The sequence below is a fragment of the Rhinolophus sinicus genome, chromosome 9 (genome assembly GCF_057876585.1).
Source record: "Rhinolophus sinicus isolate RSI-liver-muscle chromosome 9, RSI-T2T, whole genome shotgun sequence".
NCBI lineage: Eukaryota > Metazoa > Chordata > Mammalia > Chiroptera > Rhinolophidae > Rhinolophus > Rhinolophus sinicus.
In genome coordinates this window covers 11,495,881-11,516,031 of record NC_142509.1, presented here as the reverse complement: position 1 = coordinate 11,516,031, position 20,151 = coordinate 11,495,881, and the positions used below count along the sequence as shown (strand labels likewise).

At 35.3% G+C, this 20,151-nt stretch overlaps 1 protein-coding gene across 4 annotated transcripts in view; it reads right to left on the bottom strand.

Moving 5' to 3' along the window:
- The window catches only part of ARHGAP32 (Rho GTPase activating protein 32), a 330,288-nt gene that overhangs the window by 224,015 nt on the left and 86,122 nt on the right, over positions 1-20,151 (bottom strand). For 2 of the 4 annotated variants that reach the window (XM_088800825.1, XM_088800826.1), the window contains exon 1: positions 8,089-8,219. The exons of the other annotated variants lie outside the window; for them this stretch is intronic. In XM_088800825.1, the coding sequence (XP_088656951.1) occupies positions 8,089-8,207 (119 nt within the window). In that variant the 5' untranslated portion in view covers positions 8,208-8,219. Of the gene's footprint in view, positions 1-8,088; positions 8,220-20,151 lie in introns of those variants that run through there. 4 annotated transcript variants of the gene reach the window in all.

Sequence of the window (20,151 nt, the reverse complement as noted above, 5' to 3'; positions counted from 1 at the left end):
AAAGGACATTTAAGTGTATGCAAGAAATCAGAGTACATCATCACTCAGGATTTATCTCAACAAAATATTCAAGAAAATATCAACCAAATAGCAACTGAACGAAAACAGACACATTAAGATGGAATATGAAAAAAGGAGAACATACAACAATAAGCACTGAGCAATGATCCATACAGGCATACCTCATTCCATTATGCTTTGCTTTATTGCACTTCATAGATACTACATTTTTTACAAATTAAAGGTTTGTGGCAACCTTGCATCAAACAAGTCTATAGGTGCCATTTTTCCAACAGCATTTTCTCACTTCATGTCTCTGTGATAGTTTTTTTATAATTCTCACAATATTTCAAAATTTCTCATTATTATCACTTTTGTTATGGTGATCTGTGATCTACGATGCTACTATTGTAACTGTTTTCGGTTGCCATGAGTTGTGCCCATGTAAGATGTAAAGCTTAATAAATGTGTGTGTTCTGACTGCTCCACCCTGGCTCTCTCCCTTTCCTCGGGCCTCCCTAACCCCTGAGACACAATATTAAGATTAGGCCAATGAATAATGCTACAGTGGCCTTTAAGTGTTCCAAGTGAAAGGAAGACTTACACGTCTCTCACTTTAAATGATTAAAAAATGATTAAGTTTAGTGAGGAAGACATGTCGAAAGTTGAGATAAGCTGAAAGCTAGGCCTCTTGCACCAAACAGTTAGCCAAGTTATGAATGCAAAGGAAAAGTTCTTGAAGTAAATTAAAAATGCTACTCCAGAGAACACACCAACGATAAGAAAATGAAAATAGCCTTATTGCTGATATGGAGAAAGTTTTAGTGGTCTAGATAGAAGATCAAACCAGCCACATTCCCTTAAGCCAAAACCTAATCCAGAGTAAGGCCCTAACTTTCTTAATTCTATAAAGGCTGAGAGAGGTGAGGAAGCTGCAAAAGAAAAGTTTGAAGCTAGCAGAGATTGGTTCATGAGGTTTAAGGAAAGAAATCATCTCCATAGCACAAAAGCGCAAGGTGAAGCAGCAAGTGCTGATGTAGAAGCCGCAGTAAGTTATCCAGATCTAAATAAGCTAATTAATGAAGGTGGCTACACGAAACAACAGATTTTCAATGTAGACGAAACAGCTTATAGGAAGAAGATGCCATCTATCTAGGATTTCCGCAGCTAGAGAAAAGATGCCAATGCCTGGTTTTAAAGTTTCAAAGGACAAGGCTGACTCTCGTTAGGTGCTAACGCAGCTGGTGACTTTACGTTGCAGCCCATGCTCGTTTACCATTCCAAAACTAGCAGGGCACTCAAGTACATGCTAACTCTACTCTGCCTGTACTCTATAAATGGAACAAAAAAGCCTGGAGAACAGCACATCTGTTTACAAAATGGTTTACTCAATATTTTAAGCCCACTGTTGAGACCTGCTGCTCAGAAAATAAGATTCCTTTCAAAATATCACTGCTCACTGACAGTGCAACAGGTCACCCCAGAGCTCTGATAGATATACAACGAGCTCGATGCTGTTTTCATGCCTGCTAACACAACAGCCATTCTGCAGCCCATGGATCAAGGAATAATTTCAACTTAAGTCTTATTATTTAAGAAATACATTTCATAAGGCTATAGCTGCCATAGATAGTGATTCCTCTGATGGAGCTGGGCAAAATAAATTGAAAACCTTCTAGAGAGGATTCACCATTCTAGATGCCATTAAGAATATTCAAGATTCATGGGAAGAAATCAAAATATCAACCCTCATCGGTGACTTTAAGGGGTTCCAGACTTCAGTGAAGGCAGTAACTACAGTTGTGGTGGAAAGAAAAAGAAAACTAGAATTGGAAGTGGAGCTTGAACATGTGACTGCATTGCTGCAATCTCGTGATAAAACACGTGAGAACTTGCTTCTTATACATGAGCAAAGAAAGTAGTTTCCTGAGATGGAATCTACCCTGGTGAAGATGCTGTGAAGATTGTTGAACTAAGGACAAAAGATTTAGAGTATTACATAAACTTAGTTGATAAAGCAGTGGCAGAGCTCAAGATGACTGATTCCAATTTTGAAAGAAGTTCTACTGTGGGTAAAATGTTATCAAACAGCACCACATTTTACAGAGAAATCGGTCATAAAAGGAAGAGTCGATCAATGCAGCAAACTTCACTGTTGTCCTTTTTTTAAGAAATTGCTACAGGTACCCCAACCTTCAGCAACCACCACCCTGATCAGTCAGCAGCATCAACACTGAGGCAAGACACTCCACCAGCAAAAAGATTAAAACTAAATCTCAGATGTTAGTATTTTTTAACAATAAAGTATTTTTAATTGTTTATTTAGACATAATGCTCCTGTGCACTTAACAGACTACAGTATAGCGTAAACCTAACTTTCATATGCACTGGGAAACCAAAAAAGTCGTGTGACTCACGTTAGTGAGATATCCACATTCATGCATAGTCTGGAAACAAACCCACTATCTCTGCCTATATAATTAAATCTGAATGAATGACGAAAAATATTACATCATTTCAACAAAAAACGAGCGTGCGGGTAAGGTAGAATAGTGACACATAAAAGTATCAAAAGTCTTATCCAGGAAGAAGGGGATTGAGAAAAAGAGGAAGTAAAAGTATTCTAAAGATCTTACGAGAAAAAGAAGTAGAGAAGAAAAGAGAATCGTGGTAGGAAAATACAACACACCTGGGTGGAAGAAGTTATTTGATTTACAAATAATAATGGAGAAAATACATCTACGATATTAGAGCATGGAAAGGGAAGCTAATCATTAATGGAAAATAAAACTTCTACAATTAAATATCTAGAAAGGTTTTGCTTGTTCTGATTGTAATCTTGGTAGACTAGTCACGATACATTTTTTTTAAAAGAAAACTGACTATATTTATAAACAGAACTTTAAACATTTCAGAGATTTTCATTTACTAAGTTTGAACATACAATTGACTGATATCTAATATTTAAGTTGAATACAAAGGTTAAGAAAAAACAGGTTTCTAAACTTTTAACTTTATGTAAATAACTTAATGACTAGGAATTTTTATATAGTTTTATATAGTTTCTGCACTCTACGTCCCTTTTTGAACATCAAAAACCTTGTCCAGACAAATATAAGAAAGGCTCACCTTGGATTCCACCGCAAAGAGTTTAAAGACTGAAATACCAAGAAAGTCTTGTACTAGCATGCCTCATGATTAAAACAGATTCATTCACAGATTACGAAGGCAGCCAGACTAATGGCTATACTCCAATGGGGCACAAAATTTTCTGAGATTAAGTGATGTTCATATCAGACTCTGCTGATTACAATTAAATTTATTATTTTTGTGACACTGACAGGAATATGTTGGGTGAAATTTATATTTAATATTGAAAGAATATGTGGGGAGGGGGTGCCTAAACTATACTTCACATCACACATAAAAGATTATAAAGTAATATAAATATAATCTTTTTTCACAAAACACACATCTTTTTTTGGTATGGTACATAATAGAGTATTAAGAGTGAAATGCCTATGAGAAGTCAGAAAGTATAAAAAAGGTCTGGGTATGATATTGGTATATATGTCAGTGGTTAATTGTTAATGGTATCTATATCCTTCTAGACTCATAAAAACTGATGAAGAATCCCCAAATCAAGAATTTCTACTGAAGAAAAAGGAACAGTCATGGTATTAAAAACAGAAGTTGTGAGATAGCTTTATGGGCCTCCAGAAGAATTTAGCCATTAAAGTAAACCATCCTAGATGTGAAAGTCAAACAAGAACGAGGAAATGTAATACCATATTCCGAGCCCTTGTTACCTATGTGGACTGCTGCAACATCTTCTAAGTCCACTAAGGCAGAGAATGAGTAAAGCAACCAACCAATCAATCAACTGCATGAACTACATTAGTCCTTAGATGCCATAAACCTACAGAGACCCCAAGAAAACTGAAATACGGTCATGAAATCATCTAGTAAAACTAAAGTCAGGAGTTTCTCATCTCACTTAAAATCAATTGTCAACTTAAATCTACAATGGAGATACAAGTGAAACCCTGATTGAGAGATTTGGATATCTTCAGGCTCTGATTTTAGAGCTATACAAGTTCTAAAAATGTGGGTCAATTATGCAGTATATATATCATCTCTGTAACTGTTTCACACGAAATGTCATACTTGGCCAGGCCATGTATCTGACAATAATGTGATATCAGGAAAGATGAAGCAAGATTATGTGATAAGCATTTCTACCCTCAGCTGCCACAGAACTAGAACCTTTCATGATCGTGAGTTAGTTATAATTCCTAGGTGTCTTAGAGGTCGTATCTTTAAAAGGTTACATTATTGTATGCGTTCACTTTTATATTGGTTACATAATCTGTACATCACTGGTGCTCAAAAACTCCTCAAAGAAAGAATTTCAGCACTGAGATTATCAGCTATAGCCTCTAAAAGTAATTGCTTAGCAGAGAATAATATCTAGCAGCCGATACATCAAAATTTTTTTTATAAAACTAGTCTTGCACTTTCAATGTCATTATATCCGGGTTCAAATTTTTGCTCTACTATATACTGCCAATGTGGTCATGATTTCCTCATCTGGAAAATGGAAAAAATAAGTCTTACTTCATAGGACTGATATGCAGGTAACTAATATACTGTATATAACTAATGTGGCTTAGTATACTGCATATAACTCCTAAATGAAATTATTCTTTCTTAAAATAATTAAAACATTTATTTTTCCTTTTCTGCCTCACTTTCCCCCTTCTGATTTATAAAGTGTTTCTTTGATGATCCCTGAGAACTATTCTATTCTAAGGTCTCCAAGCAGCTCCAAATATTCAGCCCAAGAACTATTTTACCACGGCAGCTAGAGATTCAAATGAAGACATTAACTTCACTCTACAAATCAGAAATCAGAAAATGAGAGATGTGCGAATCAATGGTAGACCCGTCTGAACTACTACCATGAAGGAGATTGGGCAACTTTCCACAGTGCTAGAATGTAAGAAAAAGTATATCCTTTCCTCCAAACAAGTCCAAAAATAAATGCTATTATAAAAGCTAGTGGATACACATTAACACCTATCTACGAGTACGTCCTCCTGAGCCTGAGAATAGCTGGGAGTACCCGAACCTACACTCTAGGTATGGTACGATTTCACGCTCTTAGCCCTGGTGCCTCAAATGACACAATGCTATTTTTTTTGGAATGAATTTAAAACCTAGCTTAGAAGCTATTTGGAGAAAAGGAATAGTGCACAATCTTTTGTATTCATTGTGTGTGTGTGTGTGTGTGTGTGCATGAATGTACAAGTGGAAATTAATGAGAATGTAATCAATAATGACAGCTTTGTTTAATGTGTATTAGCATAGATTTTGAAGAAAAACATAGAGACTTCTCTGTACATTTTTTTAATTATTAAGTTGATTTTACAAAAACCGCTGTCACATACAATACTGAGTTTACTGTTTGGTTCTCCCAAAATTACACCTAACGCTCCTACTATGCAACCCTTCCCCTTTGCCGCCCACACACATTTTTTCTACTAGGCATTTCAGCTGGAACAGCCCTGTGGATGTTGTGAAAGCACCCTGCTGCCACATTTCCTCATGTCTTACTGCTGAATAAGTGAGAAAAACTACATGAAACGTGTATGCTGATCTCTTTGTTGCTTTTATAAATAAAATAAAACCAAATCTCAAAGACATAACTGGTTTGGGAGAGCCATGATGATATCCAGATATGAAACATCATTGTAAACAGGACAAATGCTCTACGGATGGTATCGTGGTTTCCTAAAACAACGCACACACTACCTCAGTGTCTCAGGATGAAAATGCTGTTACATAGCCCTGAGAAAAAGAAAAGCTCAATCTTACACAGATTTGCTTTTTTTTTTATTAAATTTATTGGGGTGACAATTGTTAGTAAAATTACATAGATTTCAGGTGTATATAAACCAAAAACAACAAAAGAACAAGACAAACAAATGAGAAACAGAAACTCATAGACACAGACAATAGTTTAGTGGTTGCCAGAGGGTAACGGGGGCGGGGGGTGGGGGGTGGGAGATGAGGGTAAGGGGGATCGAATATATGGTGATGGAAGGAGAACTGACTCTGGGTGATGAACACACAATGGGATTTATAGATGATGTAATACAGATTTGCTTTTTTTTTTAATTTTATTTTATTAAATTTATTGGGGTGACAATTGTTAGTAAAATTACATAGATTTCAGGTGTACAATTCTGTATTACATCATCTATAAATCCCATTGTGTGTTCATCACCCAGAGTCAGTTCTCCTTCCATCACCATATATTCGATCCCCCTTACCCTCATCTCCCACCCCCCGCCCCCCGCGTTTAGTGGTTGCCAGATTTGCTTTTAAATTTAACTGTCAAGAGAAAATTCCAGGCAGGCTCTTGTTGCCCTAACAAGTTAACTGAGGATCACAAATCTATTACAACAACAAAGTGGAGGTTGTTTCTTCCTTTGACAAATACCCCCAAATAACTTCCACAATTTTAACACCTGGTCAAACAGTTTTAATAAAAACAAAATAAATACTTTATTCCTGCCAACTGTTCATGAGACTGAGCACATTAGAAACTAAGGAATGTGAGTACAATCAGCACACCTTGGGAGAGAAGTAGCTTACTCAAAAAAGAAAAGCTACATAAAATGACGGGGAGAAAGTTGACACAAGAATGACATTTTCTAATAAATAGATCCTTCGAACATTGAATTACTTTTTAAATTTAAAACATACTTCTTATTCATTTTAACGAGTGATTAGCAAGTTGAGTGTGGGTTATCAAGAGTTCCTAATATTCAACCCGTTTTGTCATTTAACCTGGACTTTAAAAATAAAATCTATGGATAAAGAAATCCTTTGCCTTGAGAGAGGGAGACACTATTTTTGAACATTAAATATAAAGACAAGATCTGATGAAAATAATGGTATGCTCACCTACCCAAGTACTCATAGGTAAAATTATAAAAAATGTTTAATTGCCCATGTGGGTGGCAGTGATGATACGTAACACAAAGTTCTTCACAAGATTTTGTTAATGCCTCCAAAAATTAACTTGCTAACCCTGTTTGAAAAATAAAAGCCAAAATAAAGCCTCCTAAAATTTGTAACAGTACACAGAATTAATAAACAAATGGCAATGTTTCCACAGCTGAGTAAATCCTCCTTCTTCACCAATACCACTGAACTTTGACAGCTGCTTAATCAGGATGCATTCTCTAAAAACTTCAATTACAAAGTTATACTGTTTCCCCCAAAATGAGACCTAGCTGGACAATCAGCTCTAATGTGTCTTTTGGAGCAAACATTAACATAAGACCCAGTATTATATTCTATTACATCACATTATATAAGACCCAGTCTTATATTATAGTAAAATAAGACCAGGTCTTGTATTAATTTTTGCTCCAAAAGACGTATTAGAGCTGACTATCCAGCTAAGTGTTACTTTCGGGCAAACACGGCAGCTAGAGATTCAAAACCAAGGAAGACAGGCAAGGGAAGATAGGGAGTGAGATATAAGGTCAGAGACAAGTAAGGATCAAAGCCATGAAATAATGAATTTGCAGTTAATAAAAATGTTTCATACACATCAATAAGGCAACAAAAGCAGCCACCCATATTCTCTCTCTCTCTCTCTCTCTCTCTCTCTCTCTCTCTCTCTCTCTCTCTCTCTCTCTCTCTCTCTCTCTCTGAGAAAGAGAAGGAAATATCTACTATATTCAAATTCAGATCAAACCTATCAGTACAAATCAGATGCAGGAAGGGGTAGGAATAGTTCACTATGAGTCTCGACTTGAAATTCCTGAAATGCTACTACAAAACCTGTCTAACATCTTCTCTTCCTGGTGCTCCAACAAGTCATTTAGAAGCATTTTACAAGCTCCGGGCAAGTTGAGGAATGAAGGGTGCTATACACAACTAGAAACCTGTCCTCTTCAGTGCCAAACCTTCCCCCGGAGAAAAGAAAAGTCTTACTGGAAAAGATTAAAACAGAGGGTGGAAGTGAACAGAGGGACAAAGGTGAGAGAGAGAGAACTAGGAATTAATTACCTGAAATTTGCTTCCCTTTCACCCTCTTCACTGTCAGTCTCCTGGGTGATAACTTCAGAATCCAACCAAAAGACACTGTCATCTCCTAAAGTGCTGCTCTCACTTTCAGTCTCCATCATGTATTCAAATAATTTAAACTTCAAGGCATAGAATAAAGAACTCCGATGTTCAGCTCCTTCGGCTCTATTTATGTACACTCGGGTGTGTGGCCGATACACCAGTGATATGCGATCATGCTGGGCCACAGTCTATTACGCACCAGTTTAATTACAGTTGGGGTAAAGACAGGAAATCACACAGCACACTCAGTGCATCTCACTGCTACACCTGTGACATCCAGACCCCTCCCACTGCCTGAGGCTCTGTGACCTACATAACTAAACACAGAACACAAATGAAGGTGATTTTTCACTAATTATTTATTATTTATTTAATCACTACTGTTCTCAAAGTTTCCAGGTAAGTTGAAAATAGATGTTTCCAAAATTCAGGCTTTTCTTATTTACATCCTTTTGCTATCTCCGACTTAAGAAAAGTAAACAGAAAACTAGAAAAGATAGCACTATATGTAAAAATGTCCTGGGCCAACTACAATGAGTGGCACAGTTATAGATCTCACAGTTAAGGAGGATCACAATTTACAGAGAAGGTAAGTCTGGGGACCTGCCCAACTTCATGCCTTCTAATATTACACCTATCTCTCCTTCCCCTCAGTAATAACTGTCATATACACCTTTGCTCAGGTATCCAAAGTAGGACATTCACAGCCAGGCTTGTCCATGGCCTTAAAGAAAAAAAAGATATCCTAAATTAAAAGACGCTGACAATTACATTAAATAAAATGCGTGCAACATTTTTACACATCATTTAAACTACAGACGCCAATGATAGCAATAAAATGACTTGCTGGGAACTGGGAATTGAGTGAAAAGTATAGCATTTATAACTCTGGCAACAACACAAATGTTACTTAGAAAATGGCGATGTTGGTACCAACCACTGACATGTCAGATATTCATGGGTTTCTGCCTTTTACTGAGTAGGAGCAAACTGCTGAGCCCTGATTTTCTATTAAATCTGACCAGACATTTTTTAAAAGGTACCCACTGTGATACCCTTGAATTTTCATAGTTGAAAATAAGGGAAATGAAACCAATAGCCCACTTTATTTATACTTTTTTCCTTTCTACAAAATTATGACTTACCTAATGTGTTACTATTTTAATTTTGCTACTTCAAAACTCTGTAGTTTTAATCTACTGACTGTGGTCATTAAATGTATTCCTACTAGAAACCAAAATTTGTTTTCAAGCTTGGGAATAGATCTGCTCTTGATAGCAGCTAATTTGGAAAAACTCCTGAGCAATTAACACAGAGACATCTTGCAGACTAGTCTAATAATTTCCACTTAAGACAAATCCATAGCAAAGGTTGGCCTGAATAATTTTAAAAATTAAAGGATTACTGAGATTTCTCTATGCCATAAATCCCCTACCATCTTCCACAGGTTCTGAAGAGATGGAATTAAATGCAATCCCTTCTTCACTCCAATAAAATTAATTCCCAATGGATCAAAGATTTAAATGTAAAAATAAAACCGTAAAAGAAAATCATGAGAATGTTTTTATCATCTCACAGTGGGAAAGTCCTTTCTAAGTATAATTTTAAGAAGCCCTGAAACCATAAAAGACTGATACACTTTACTACAAGCAAATTTTGAAATCTTTCCTAACCAAAAAACAACAACAAAAAATTGTGAGCAAAGTCAAAAGTAAATAATCAAGGAAAAAATATTTGGAACATATTACACAGAGTTAATTCCCTTAACATACAAAGAGTTCCCACCAATATCTAAGACTCAACAATCCAAAAGATAAACAAGAGCATACAGAATAAGAGAAAATTATTAAACATAATAAAACATAAAATTAAAACATAATAAAAAGTAATTTCCCTCATAATAGCAATGCAAAAAAATCACAATAGGACACCTTTTTTAATTTAATCCATCAGGCAAAGATTTTAAAAGGTTTTAACAAAATGTTTGGAACAAGATGTGGGAAAATAAATATATACTGTCGGTGGGAATATAAATTGGTACAACCTCTGTGCAGGGCAATTTGTTAATTCTACCAAAATTCAAAATGCACATATTTTTGGCCCAGTAATTCTCTTGCTAGGAAGTTATCTTATTTTCATATGTGGAAATAAGAGATGAATAGAAATATTCATTCCAGTAAACTTTATAACCGCAAAATATAATAGCAAAAACAACTTCACTTGCCTATTAACATAAAACTAGATAGTTAAATTATGGAATATCCATAGAATGGACTGTTATTCAGCTGGGTAAATGAGAAACACAAGGCAGCCCAATACAAATCCTAAGGCACATGATTAAGGCAAAGAAGAAAGAGGTAAAGGTGTGGAATAGTATATATGAAATAATGCAATTCACATTTTCAAAGAAGAGGAGGCAGAAATATGCACGATTACATATGTGCAGAACAGCTACAAAAGGACAGCACCAGTGACAGACGTTGTCTCCAAAAGAAAAAATACAGCTAGAGAAGAGGAATGAAAGGGAGACAGCTTTTCACTATATCATGCACATATAACCCTTGCAAAAAAAAAAAAACAAAACTAATTTTAAATATACTCTTTCATATCCCTCATTAAAGAATCAGATTTTTAAATATTAAGTAACTAGGTTTTCTTTCTCTTCTGAACAATTCCAACTTCTTAATGTGTTTTCATTAATCCTATCTACCTTTCCCTTTAATCATTTATTTTGCTCTTTCATTATGGTGGTTGATTTACCTCACTTTCTCAAGCCCTTTCAAACATGAAAAACTGAATTGTAAGCACTATTTTTACACAGCACACTGAGTACAGTCTGACTAACCTCCCACCAATCTGACATATGCACCAAAGTGGGCCTTCCAAGACTTGTTCTCACAGTTTTGACTCTGCTCTCAGAAGTTTTAACACATGTTTTTAACTTCCAAGTCAATATGTGATCTGTTTTCTGTTTCCTTCTTCAGTAGCTAACAAAAATCCAGCAGAAACAAAAGGCAGGAGAGAAGAAAACAGAGTCAATCACTGAGGCCATGAAGTTGAAAGAGGGACTCTATTCCTGAAGACCAAGATTACTTTAACCCCTTTTTTTCCTGACTGGCTTACAACCTGATGGTCAGGAGTTAATATGAACCTAATCCCTTCTCTGTGTATTTCCCATCCCAACCTATGAAAAACCAAAATCCATGGTATTTGCACTCCATTAATAAAGAAATCTAACATCCATATTATCAGTGCAGAGACTGCATCTACTTACTGTTAAATTCATAAATCACATCCCTTTCTTTCATTGTTTCCCTTTTCAAAATCCAACCCAATAATACTTTGCTCCAACACTCAGGAGGCTCAAGGTGCTCTTGCACAGAAGAGACATGGGGGTGAAAGAACATGGTATCAACACTGACATATTCTACCAAACAAAATTAAAGTAGTCAGAGGCTACAGAGAACAACTCACACATCTACCTAGCCAGGGACACATACAACAAGTAAGTTGTATTAACTTCAGCATTCCATTGGCTGACTCGGTAAATAGTAAAATAGACATATTAGAATCTAGAAATCTCAGGAAATCCTGGCTGGTCTTAGGGAGTACTCATTTTTGCTTTCAATCTATAGATAAAATAAATCAAAACTATACAATTGTTAACATATAAAGGTAAAGTTTGAAATAAGTGCAATTCTAGCAATGAGTTAAAGACCATTAAAATATAACATCTACATATAGTAGTTAAATGAAAACACTGGCAAAAAGTAATAAAATTTAACAGAATCAATCATGTTTTTCAATGACCAATCAACAGTAAAAGTATTTCTGAGTAAATCTATAGGACTAAAGGAAGTTAGTGGACCACCGTTAATTAATGTCAAAGTATAGTATTGAAACTATACAGTCAACTAAGAATTAACTATGACACAGTTTATTTAGTAAAAGGTCTTGAAACAGTAAATTAAGAATTAATTATACCACAGTTGATCTGGTAAAAGGCCTTGTAAAGATAATAATGGTTGAGTATCCTTTAATATAATGTTGAATTAAAGGAAATGTTTCCTGAGCTGGAATTTAGACTGACTACGCTACACCCAGTGAAAGATACATTACTTTCACAAATTTAGAGCCCTAGAAAATTGTGGTCTTGGCAGAAACTGAACTATACATATATGTAATACTTATGGTCACCACTTTAACTGGACCTTCTCCTAATGTTAATAATATTGCAAAGAAAATGCTAAATATAAATTTAATGAATAATAACCAGGGGAGAAAGCAAATGATCTTACTAGATTCCATCTAAGTGGAAGATCTAGGGAGAAGTGTGGGAGGGACTAGGATGAAATCAATAGGGGAAAACAGAGCTATGCAAAATGAATGAATGAACGAACGAACGAACGAATGAACGAACGAACGAAGTCTCTATACTTGAAAAGCTCAGGGTATTGCATAAACTTTCTAGAGTTTCTCCAACTAAACTACTTGAAAAAAATGCCAATAAATCGGGTATTTTCAATCTACTGTTTTGCCTATTGGTACCCTTACCTGGATAGCTCAATCTGTGTTGATCTGAGACTGAAGTAATTTTAGCTGCCTGCTCCTTGCCTTATTCTGCCTCCTCCCGTGCTATCACTCACAGGGAGTGGCAAGAGCAAACGTAGGAGTCAACAATAACTAGTTACTTAAAGTTTTGGGGAACACTCAACTACTAAAATTAAAAGCATTTTAAAATTATAAGCATTTTTCTCAAATCACACTCATCCTATCCTCCAGTAAAAGAAGCTAAACCCATACTATTAAACGTTACTCTGAGATATGTTATTCCGATGTAAAATAAGTATACTTCTATTCCTGGTATCAGTAATTCTTCAGTTTTATTTTCGTAAAAAGAGAATCAAGTTCCTAACGGCTCAATTAAATTTATTTCAGGAAACAGGTATTTTCCCCCTTATCTTTTGTTATAGAAATTTGTTCTGGTAAATTTTGTCAATTGCAAAAAGTAATAATAATGTAAATCTTTTGAAAAGTCAAATATAATACAGAAGCAAAAAGTTAATACAGGTAGCTCTTTAAAACACACACATATTTAAATTTGAATGATACATTAATTAGGAATTGCGTATCTGCCTATTTCTTCTGATTTTGCTGGGACCAGACATTAATATTATTAGTGGTAATTTTCATTTGACATTCTCAAAAGATACAATATATGCAAAGCACATTTTATGATGTCTCAAACAGTATTTGCAAAATAATAAAACTGTTTTTTAAGTTTCAATTCAGAATCTTCAAGTTACATCACTATTCCCTTGTGGTAAGATCAGCAGGTTTAGAAAGTAAACTAGCTGCTTACTGACACACAATTCATTAAGCTACTGTTTCACTATTATAACCAGTAATCAAGTTACTTATGCAAAGTAATTGAAAACAACATTAGTACTTTTGAGTATCTATGGTTTCCATTTTAGAAATAATGTTGGATATTTTTTAATTTAATGAAGCTTAAATGGTTCAAATTCCTTCTATGCCACTTATTACCTTAAGTAATTTACTTAAGATCTCTGCAGTTCAATTTCTTCAACTGAACAGAATAACCATGCCTACTGCAATGGAAGTGATTAAATGAAACAGTATAGTATATAAAGTATCTATGTAACACAATATTTATAAATAATAGATGCTAAAAATCTGGAAGGTATAACAAAAGGAAGATTTTTCGTGAATCTAGGTTTGGGATCTACTAAAAAATGTTAAACTCCTTTAGAAAAGGAATCAAAATTTTCATAAAAACTTTTTTTAATTACAAAAATATCATTAACTCACTTCAAGATATTAAGCCACAATCCCTTAATATCACAAATATCCAGTCAGTGTACAAATTTTGCAGTTATCAGGAATCTTTTTTTTTTTTTAAGAGTTGGTTTGTTTGAAACTGAAAGTTCATACATGGTATTTTAGCTCGCATGTTGCTTATGATTTAAAGGTTTCCCCCTCCCCCTTTTTCTATCATGTATTTGTTGAAGAAATCAGGTCCTATATAATCTCTAACATTCTGGATCTTGCTGATTATCTCCCTCTCAATGGTGTTATTCTACAGGTGCCTCTAGCTGTCATATTTCCTTTACAGGCATTGATTCTTAAACGCTATCTATATTAGATGCCTTAGTTTGATGTTTTATGCCTTAGCTACCAGCCTTCTAAAATATTAAAATATTAATCAAATGAATAGCAAAATGATAGAAAACACAAAGAAGAAAGTAACCAAAGGGCCATAGATAATATATTCTTGCAATGACTTAACCAGGTGAAAATGAGGCAGCTATCCATGGTACAGCATATTAAGAGGTTTTGAGTGTTGTTTGACTTCCAATCTAAATGGGCCCTTGCATCCTCTGCGGCCATCTATGACATTTCTACGTCCTCCTACACGATCTACTAAGGACAACGGCAATACCTGCACACATCTAAACAATCTATGACTAATACGAAGACTCTACCCAGTATGCTTGCTGCTAATTAGTTCCTACTATTTTAGAAGGACAACATAAAAGCTGCATGAACTATGGAATGTCTCTGAAGTAGAGGACAGAAACATTACAAATCACTGCTACTTGGGCAGGATGGAACTGATATCCCAAAATAAATTACCAATTACGTGAAAACAGTTGAAATGCAGGAATATCCCATTCTAGTACACTAAACTTAGTTCGCCAACTCTTAAACATTTGAGATTAAATGATGGTAGGAATCAAAAGCTCAAAGACTTAACCTGTAACCGGCTGCATATCTGAGAATACATGGACTCATGACACAATGCAATACAGAGGGATAAATATTAATAAAACTTCATGAACTTGGAAATCCAACAAGTTAGTACCAAGTGTCATAAATTTGCCAAGGAAAACTAGACAATCTCTTCCCTGCACACCCAAAAAAAGTTACTATTTCGCCAGTGCATCAGAATCTCCAAGTCAAAGAACAGTTAAAACAGTAGAGATTCTACAAATATCAACTAATATATGCACACATTCGGAAGGAGTTCTTAAAATGAACAAATGGAAAAGACAATTCCTCATGCACCGGTTTTCCTGCCAGCATCAACCAACCATCCAGAGACTACCATCCATTCCATCATTTTCAAATATAAAATACAAAAAAGAGGCCAGCACAATAAAAACATCACCTTGGACTAGCACAGCAGTTTACTATTTCCAAAGCACTCTGCCACATTTCAAAGCAAATGAAAAGTGACAAAGAGAAATTAAACCAAGGGAAGGGTAGGAATTTCATATCTAAAATACAGGTATTAGGAAACTAAACTTTTAAGAGAAGAAAAACCATTGAAAACTGAATTCGTTATAATCTTTCAATATCTACATAGCCTAACATTAAAGAGCTTAATAATAAAAACAGGTGCAACGTGTTCCAGGAAGTGAGTATACAACAAGAAAGTATGGTCACTTACAGCATTGTTTTCCAAAGGCAGGAAGAAAAATACCAAGGCTGTTTCTTCAAGTATGGCTTTAAAACAGAGATTCTCAATCCTTTTTTTCTGCCCCCAAAAAGGTCAGGGATATGCACACACTCATTAGTAACAACAACTCATAACCTATTTTGAGATTTATTTTGACTAAAAACAATTTTAAAAAAGCAAATTCTTTGACAGTGTCAAGCTTGTTGAGCATTCAAACCTTAAGGTGGAAATTATGTTATTTAGAACTTAATTTATTTGAAATTGGCAGCACAAAGAAGTTAAAGAGGGATAGGAAAGAAAGAACTGGATAATAGAGACAGTGGAAATGTAATGGCTCTGTGCGATGTCAGAGGGATAGTGGATGGGGGGAGGGGGGTTCACACAGAGTGAGGGATATAAATGATAAACGTCTAAGTATTGCTTTGTCTTGTGTACCTGAAACTAATAAAATTAAAAAAAAAAAAAAGGAAAGAAAGAACTGGATGGAATGAAGTCTCTGGTCGGCTAAGGGCGGTATGAGGGCAAAAGGAAGAAGGCAAAAAGTAAAACTTTGCAAACTTTGCAAAACTCCTTAAAAATTCATGGATGAAGCACACATAAATCATTAACCAGCATGTCTAGGTTATCATAAGGGTACCAACACCCTTCAAAACATTCTGGAAATGACACCAAGGTGGCACAATACTCAACTCTGCATGGAACGTGGTTGTGCATTGTTATGGGGGCAATTCCCATGCTTGTTGTTGACACTTTTGTTAGGCTACGATCTCTGAAATGAGAAATATTTGCAAACCTGAATATCTGGTACAGACGTCTGATAGTAAAGAAGAATCTGGCCAGTGGCTATTTACTGCTGAAAAGAATGAAGGGCTACAGAAATATTTGTGTCAGAGATCATAAAGAACTTGAAACAATTGGCACTTATATAAATTTCAGAGATTCAGATACTCTCAAAGTTAGAAAAAATCTTGAAGACCATCTATTCTGAGCAGTCAGCTAGTAAACTAGACTCTAGAAATTCATGTTTCCTTTTTCTACCTTACAACTGTATGGTAAATTTTCACAGAGTATTTCACGGTAATTCTGATACCCACAAAAACCTAGTGACGTGATCAAGGAAACAACACGGTTCCTATATTACTTATGAGGAAACTGAGGCTTGCCCAAGGTCACACAATTTTTAAGTGGTATTTACCTCTTTGGTTATTGGTGAAGAAACAGAAATTGGTGAAGAAATTTCCTCCACTAAGAAATTTTCAATTTATTCCCCAGTCCAAAGGATCTCCTTTCTGCTTTCCTATATAATACTTTCAAAAACACTTTCAAAATGCTTTTCAAAATATAGGACAGGCATAAAGACGTTAAGTGATTTGCCCAAAGAGACAGGGTAAAGCTGGGTATCTGACTCCAGACATTATACACTTAATCACTAAATATTTCCCAATAGCCACTAAGTATGATCTCTACTGCTACAAAACATTTCTGTACCATGAATTTGTGTATATGAGGTTGGCAAATAAGGGAATGAGTCAATATAATTCAAATTATATATAACAATTTTTGCCCACACATTAATGTTTTCAGCCAGGTACATCCAGCTAACACAAAGTTCACTACTGTAATACAACAAAATGCAGGGATCACCATACTGTACATGATGCCCATTCATGCCTCCTTATTGTTAGTTCAATTTGGTAAGGCTTTTACATGGTACTTCCTCATTTTTCCGTACTTTGCCTTTGTCTCTGTAATTCAAGTCTCAACCCTTCATTACACCTCTTTCTATTAAGCAACCATCACCCTCTTTTAAAGGTAAAATCCTTTCTTTACTATAATATTTCTTTACTTACTAACAATTTGACATACCTTTTTAACTGTGCTATTATAATCACGGCAGTTACAGCTTTTATCAGTGCTCTGGATACAAAGCTGTAGAGATTTTGAGTTATCTGTGCATCCCTACTTTTACCAGACCTTGTATTTTTAGTGTATGATTTTTAAAACCACAAGATTTTGAAGAAATGCATATATCGCATTATAGCAAAAACATTATATAAAAAAATGTTTTAAAACCAATATCAGTATTTAGTATATATGCCTTTATGGACAGTCAGATCTTTCAGGTCTTACTATAGAATAAAACTATTACCACCAAAAATACTAAGTATCATCTCTCGGCCTTACCATCATCTTCTTAGAAATCTCCACGCCATGAAAGCCAAGTGGAGCAAATGCACAGGCTGAATGAAGCGCAAAAGAAGAAAGATGAGGCAGAGGTCCAAGTAAACCACTAGCTTGTGCACCCGCAGAAGCCACAGAAGCAGCACTGAGGAAAGCCAGAGGCCAGGGACACTGGTACAAACTGCTGGACTGCATGCCTGCTGTCCAGAACTTCTCAGTGGATCTACAACATCCATCGCCATCTGTTCCCCGCAGCCACCTTTTGAGAGACTCATCTTGCTCATGTAAAAACAGTCCTTTGCTCTGGACTTGTAACATCCTGGACAAGTTCTGTTCTCAGTTGTGGCTGAATGCAACGTGTACAATAAATCATCTGCTGTCTTAGCAGAAGAAAAGTATATATATTAGGCATTTAACACAACATGCCCTACTCATCTCAGTGCCTTCTGTATTAGCCCAAAGCCAGGAGGTCCTCAGAACGTATGTGAAGGGACTACACAAACATGCTATGACTGGCTCCTAAACTTAACTGAGCATCAGAATCACTTGCGTAGCTTTAAAACATTCTTCCGTCCCAACAAAGACCTGCCGAATTTCCAGAGACCAGATCCTAGGATCTGCATTAGATGTTCTTCAGTTGGTTTTATTTATCTTTCAGCCCAGCTAGCTATATAATGATCGGGTATTTACATAAGAAAGAAACAAGAACAAAAATTAAGCCCCCCAAAATGATCAATAATTCAATAAAAGAAATAGCATTCCTAAATGAAGAGTATTAAAATTGTATAGTCATTTTTTTAATCCCATACCTCAGAACAGATTGATTCAAATATGGAATTTGCTTTATGTGATTAATGTGAGGCTTGAATGAGTGGAAATAGTAACATTATTATTAACTATACCCAGTTGCCTGACATACTGTTCAAATAAGGCCCTCATTGTAAGAAATGGAAGCGAAACCATGGTGTTTGTAACTTACGCACATGTGGGAAGTTGTATTTTTCTTGGCACAGAGCTCTGGCAACCCGAAAGAAGGAAAGTCACCATCTCCTGTTAACTTTTTTATTTTGGAATTCTTGGGTCTGGGGGCAATTTATTCTCGTGAAGTCTGTACCAATATCACTAACACTATTACAAACCATACTGCTTAATTTACCTCAATGTAATTTTCGCTCATGTCTCCATTAATATTTATTTAAATGTTTGCATGTATCGATCACAGTTGGTAGAATATTATAGTATATAACATAATACAACTGTAAACATTTGAGGTGGCAGTTAGAGCAAGTTCAGCTTATATAAAACGTCCAGTAAAACTTCATAGCATTTTATGTACTTAAATATTTGTGATCCAGAGTATGTACAAGAAGGCAACAAAGTTTGAATCTAAGGGCTAAAAATTTACTCATTTTACATATAAAGAACAAACCTCTTTGGGCTACCAAAACATAATTAATTTGGATCTTAAATATTTTTAGCTGAACTTTACCTAGTTGTTCAAAAAATATATATCAGGGGTGCCAAAAAAATGTAAACAAGTGGACACTTTGGTTAACGTTGCTCAAGCAGTTGTTCACCGTAATTAGAACTGTCTGGACGTTGACGGTAAACACTTTGAGCACCTCTTGTAATTGCAAAAGTCAAACATGGCTTGTATTCATCTTTTGTTATCGATATATATTATTACAATTTTAATACAGTTTTCCTTTCTTAAACTCTGTGTAATTTTTTTGGCACCCTCTGTATATGATATCTTAATTTTATTCTCCAAGTCTCACCAAAGGTTTATATCTCATAATAATACATTTCAAATAAAATACAGTATACTTAAAGAATCTGAGCTTTCATTTGTCTAAGTTGCAAATGTTCTGACACACTTGGTAGTTTGGCTGTTTTGAAATTGACATGATATAAACTGAGATCCAGGGTAATCAAGAAATATCCCACAAGGCACTAGCATGCTGCAATGCTCAAGAAAACTCACATTTCATTGAAAATGGAAAAAATCACTGCTTCAGTTAAACCAGAAAAATATCTCAGGAGGTATTTTATCTGACACAAAGGATGTGGTTTACCACCTATAGCAGATCAATTTTAATCTTCCATTTGTCAGAACTAGTTGCCAAAGGCAAATGACAGCATGTAATAATGTACTGAAATTTCCTGCAATTGGCAGCAGGTACTGTGACAGTAATGGAAAAAAGCAACTGATGCAAGAGTCCAAAATGTCATCACAGCATCCTTAGAACTTTCATTAAATAACATATTACAGGACATGTTAAAAACAGCGTGCTTTAGCTCAGCTGCATGTAATGAATTCTACATTACTGAAATATAAA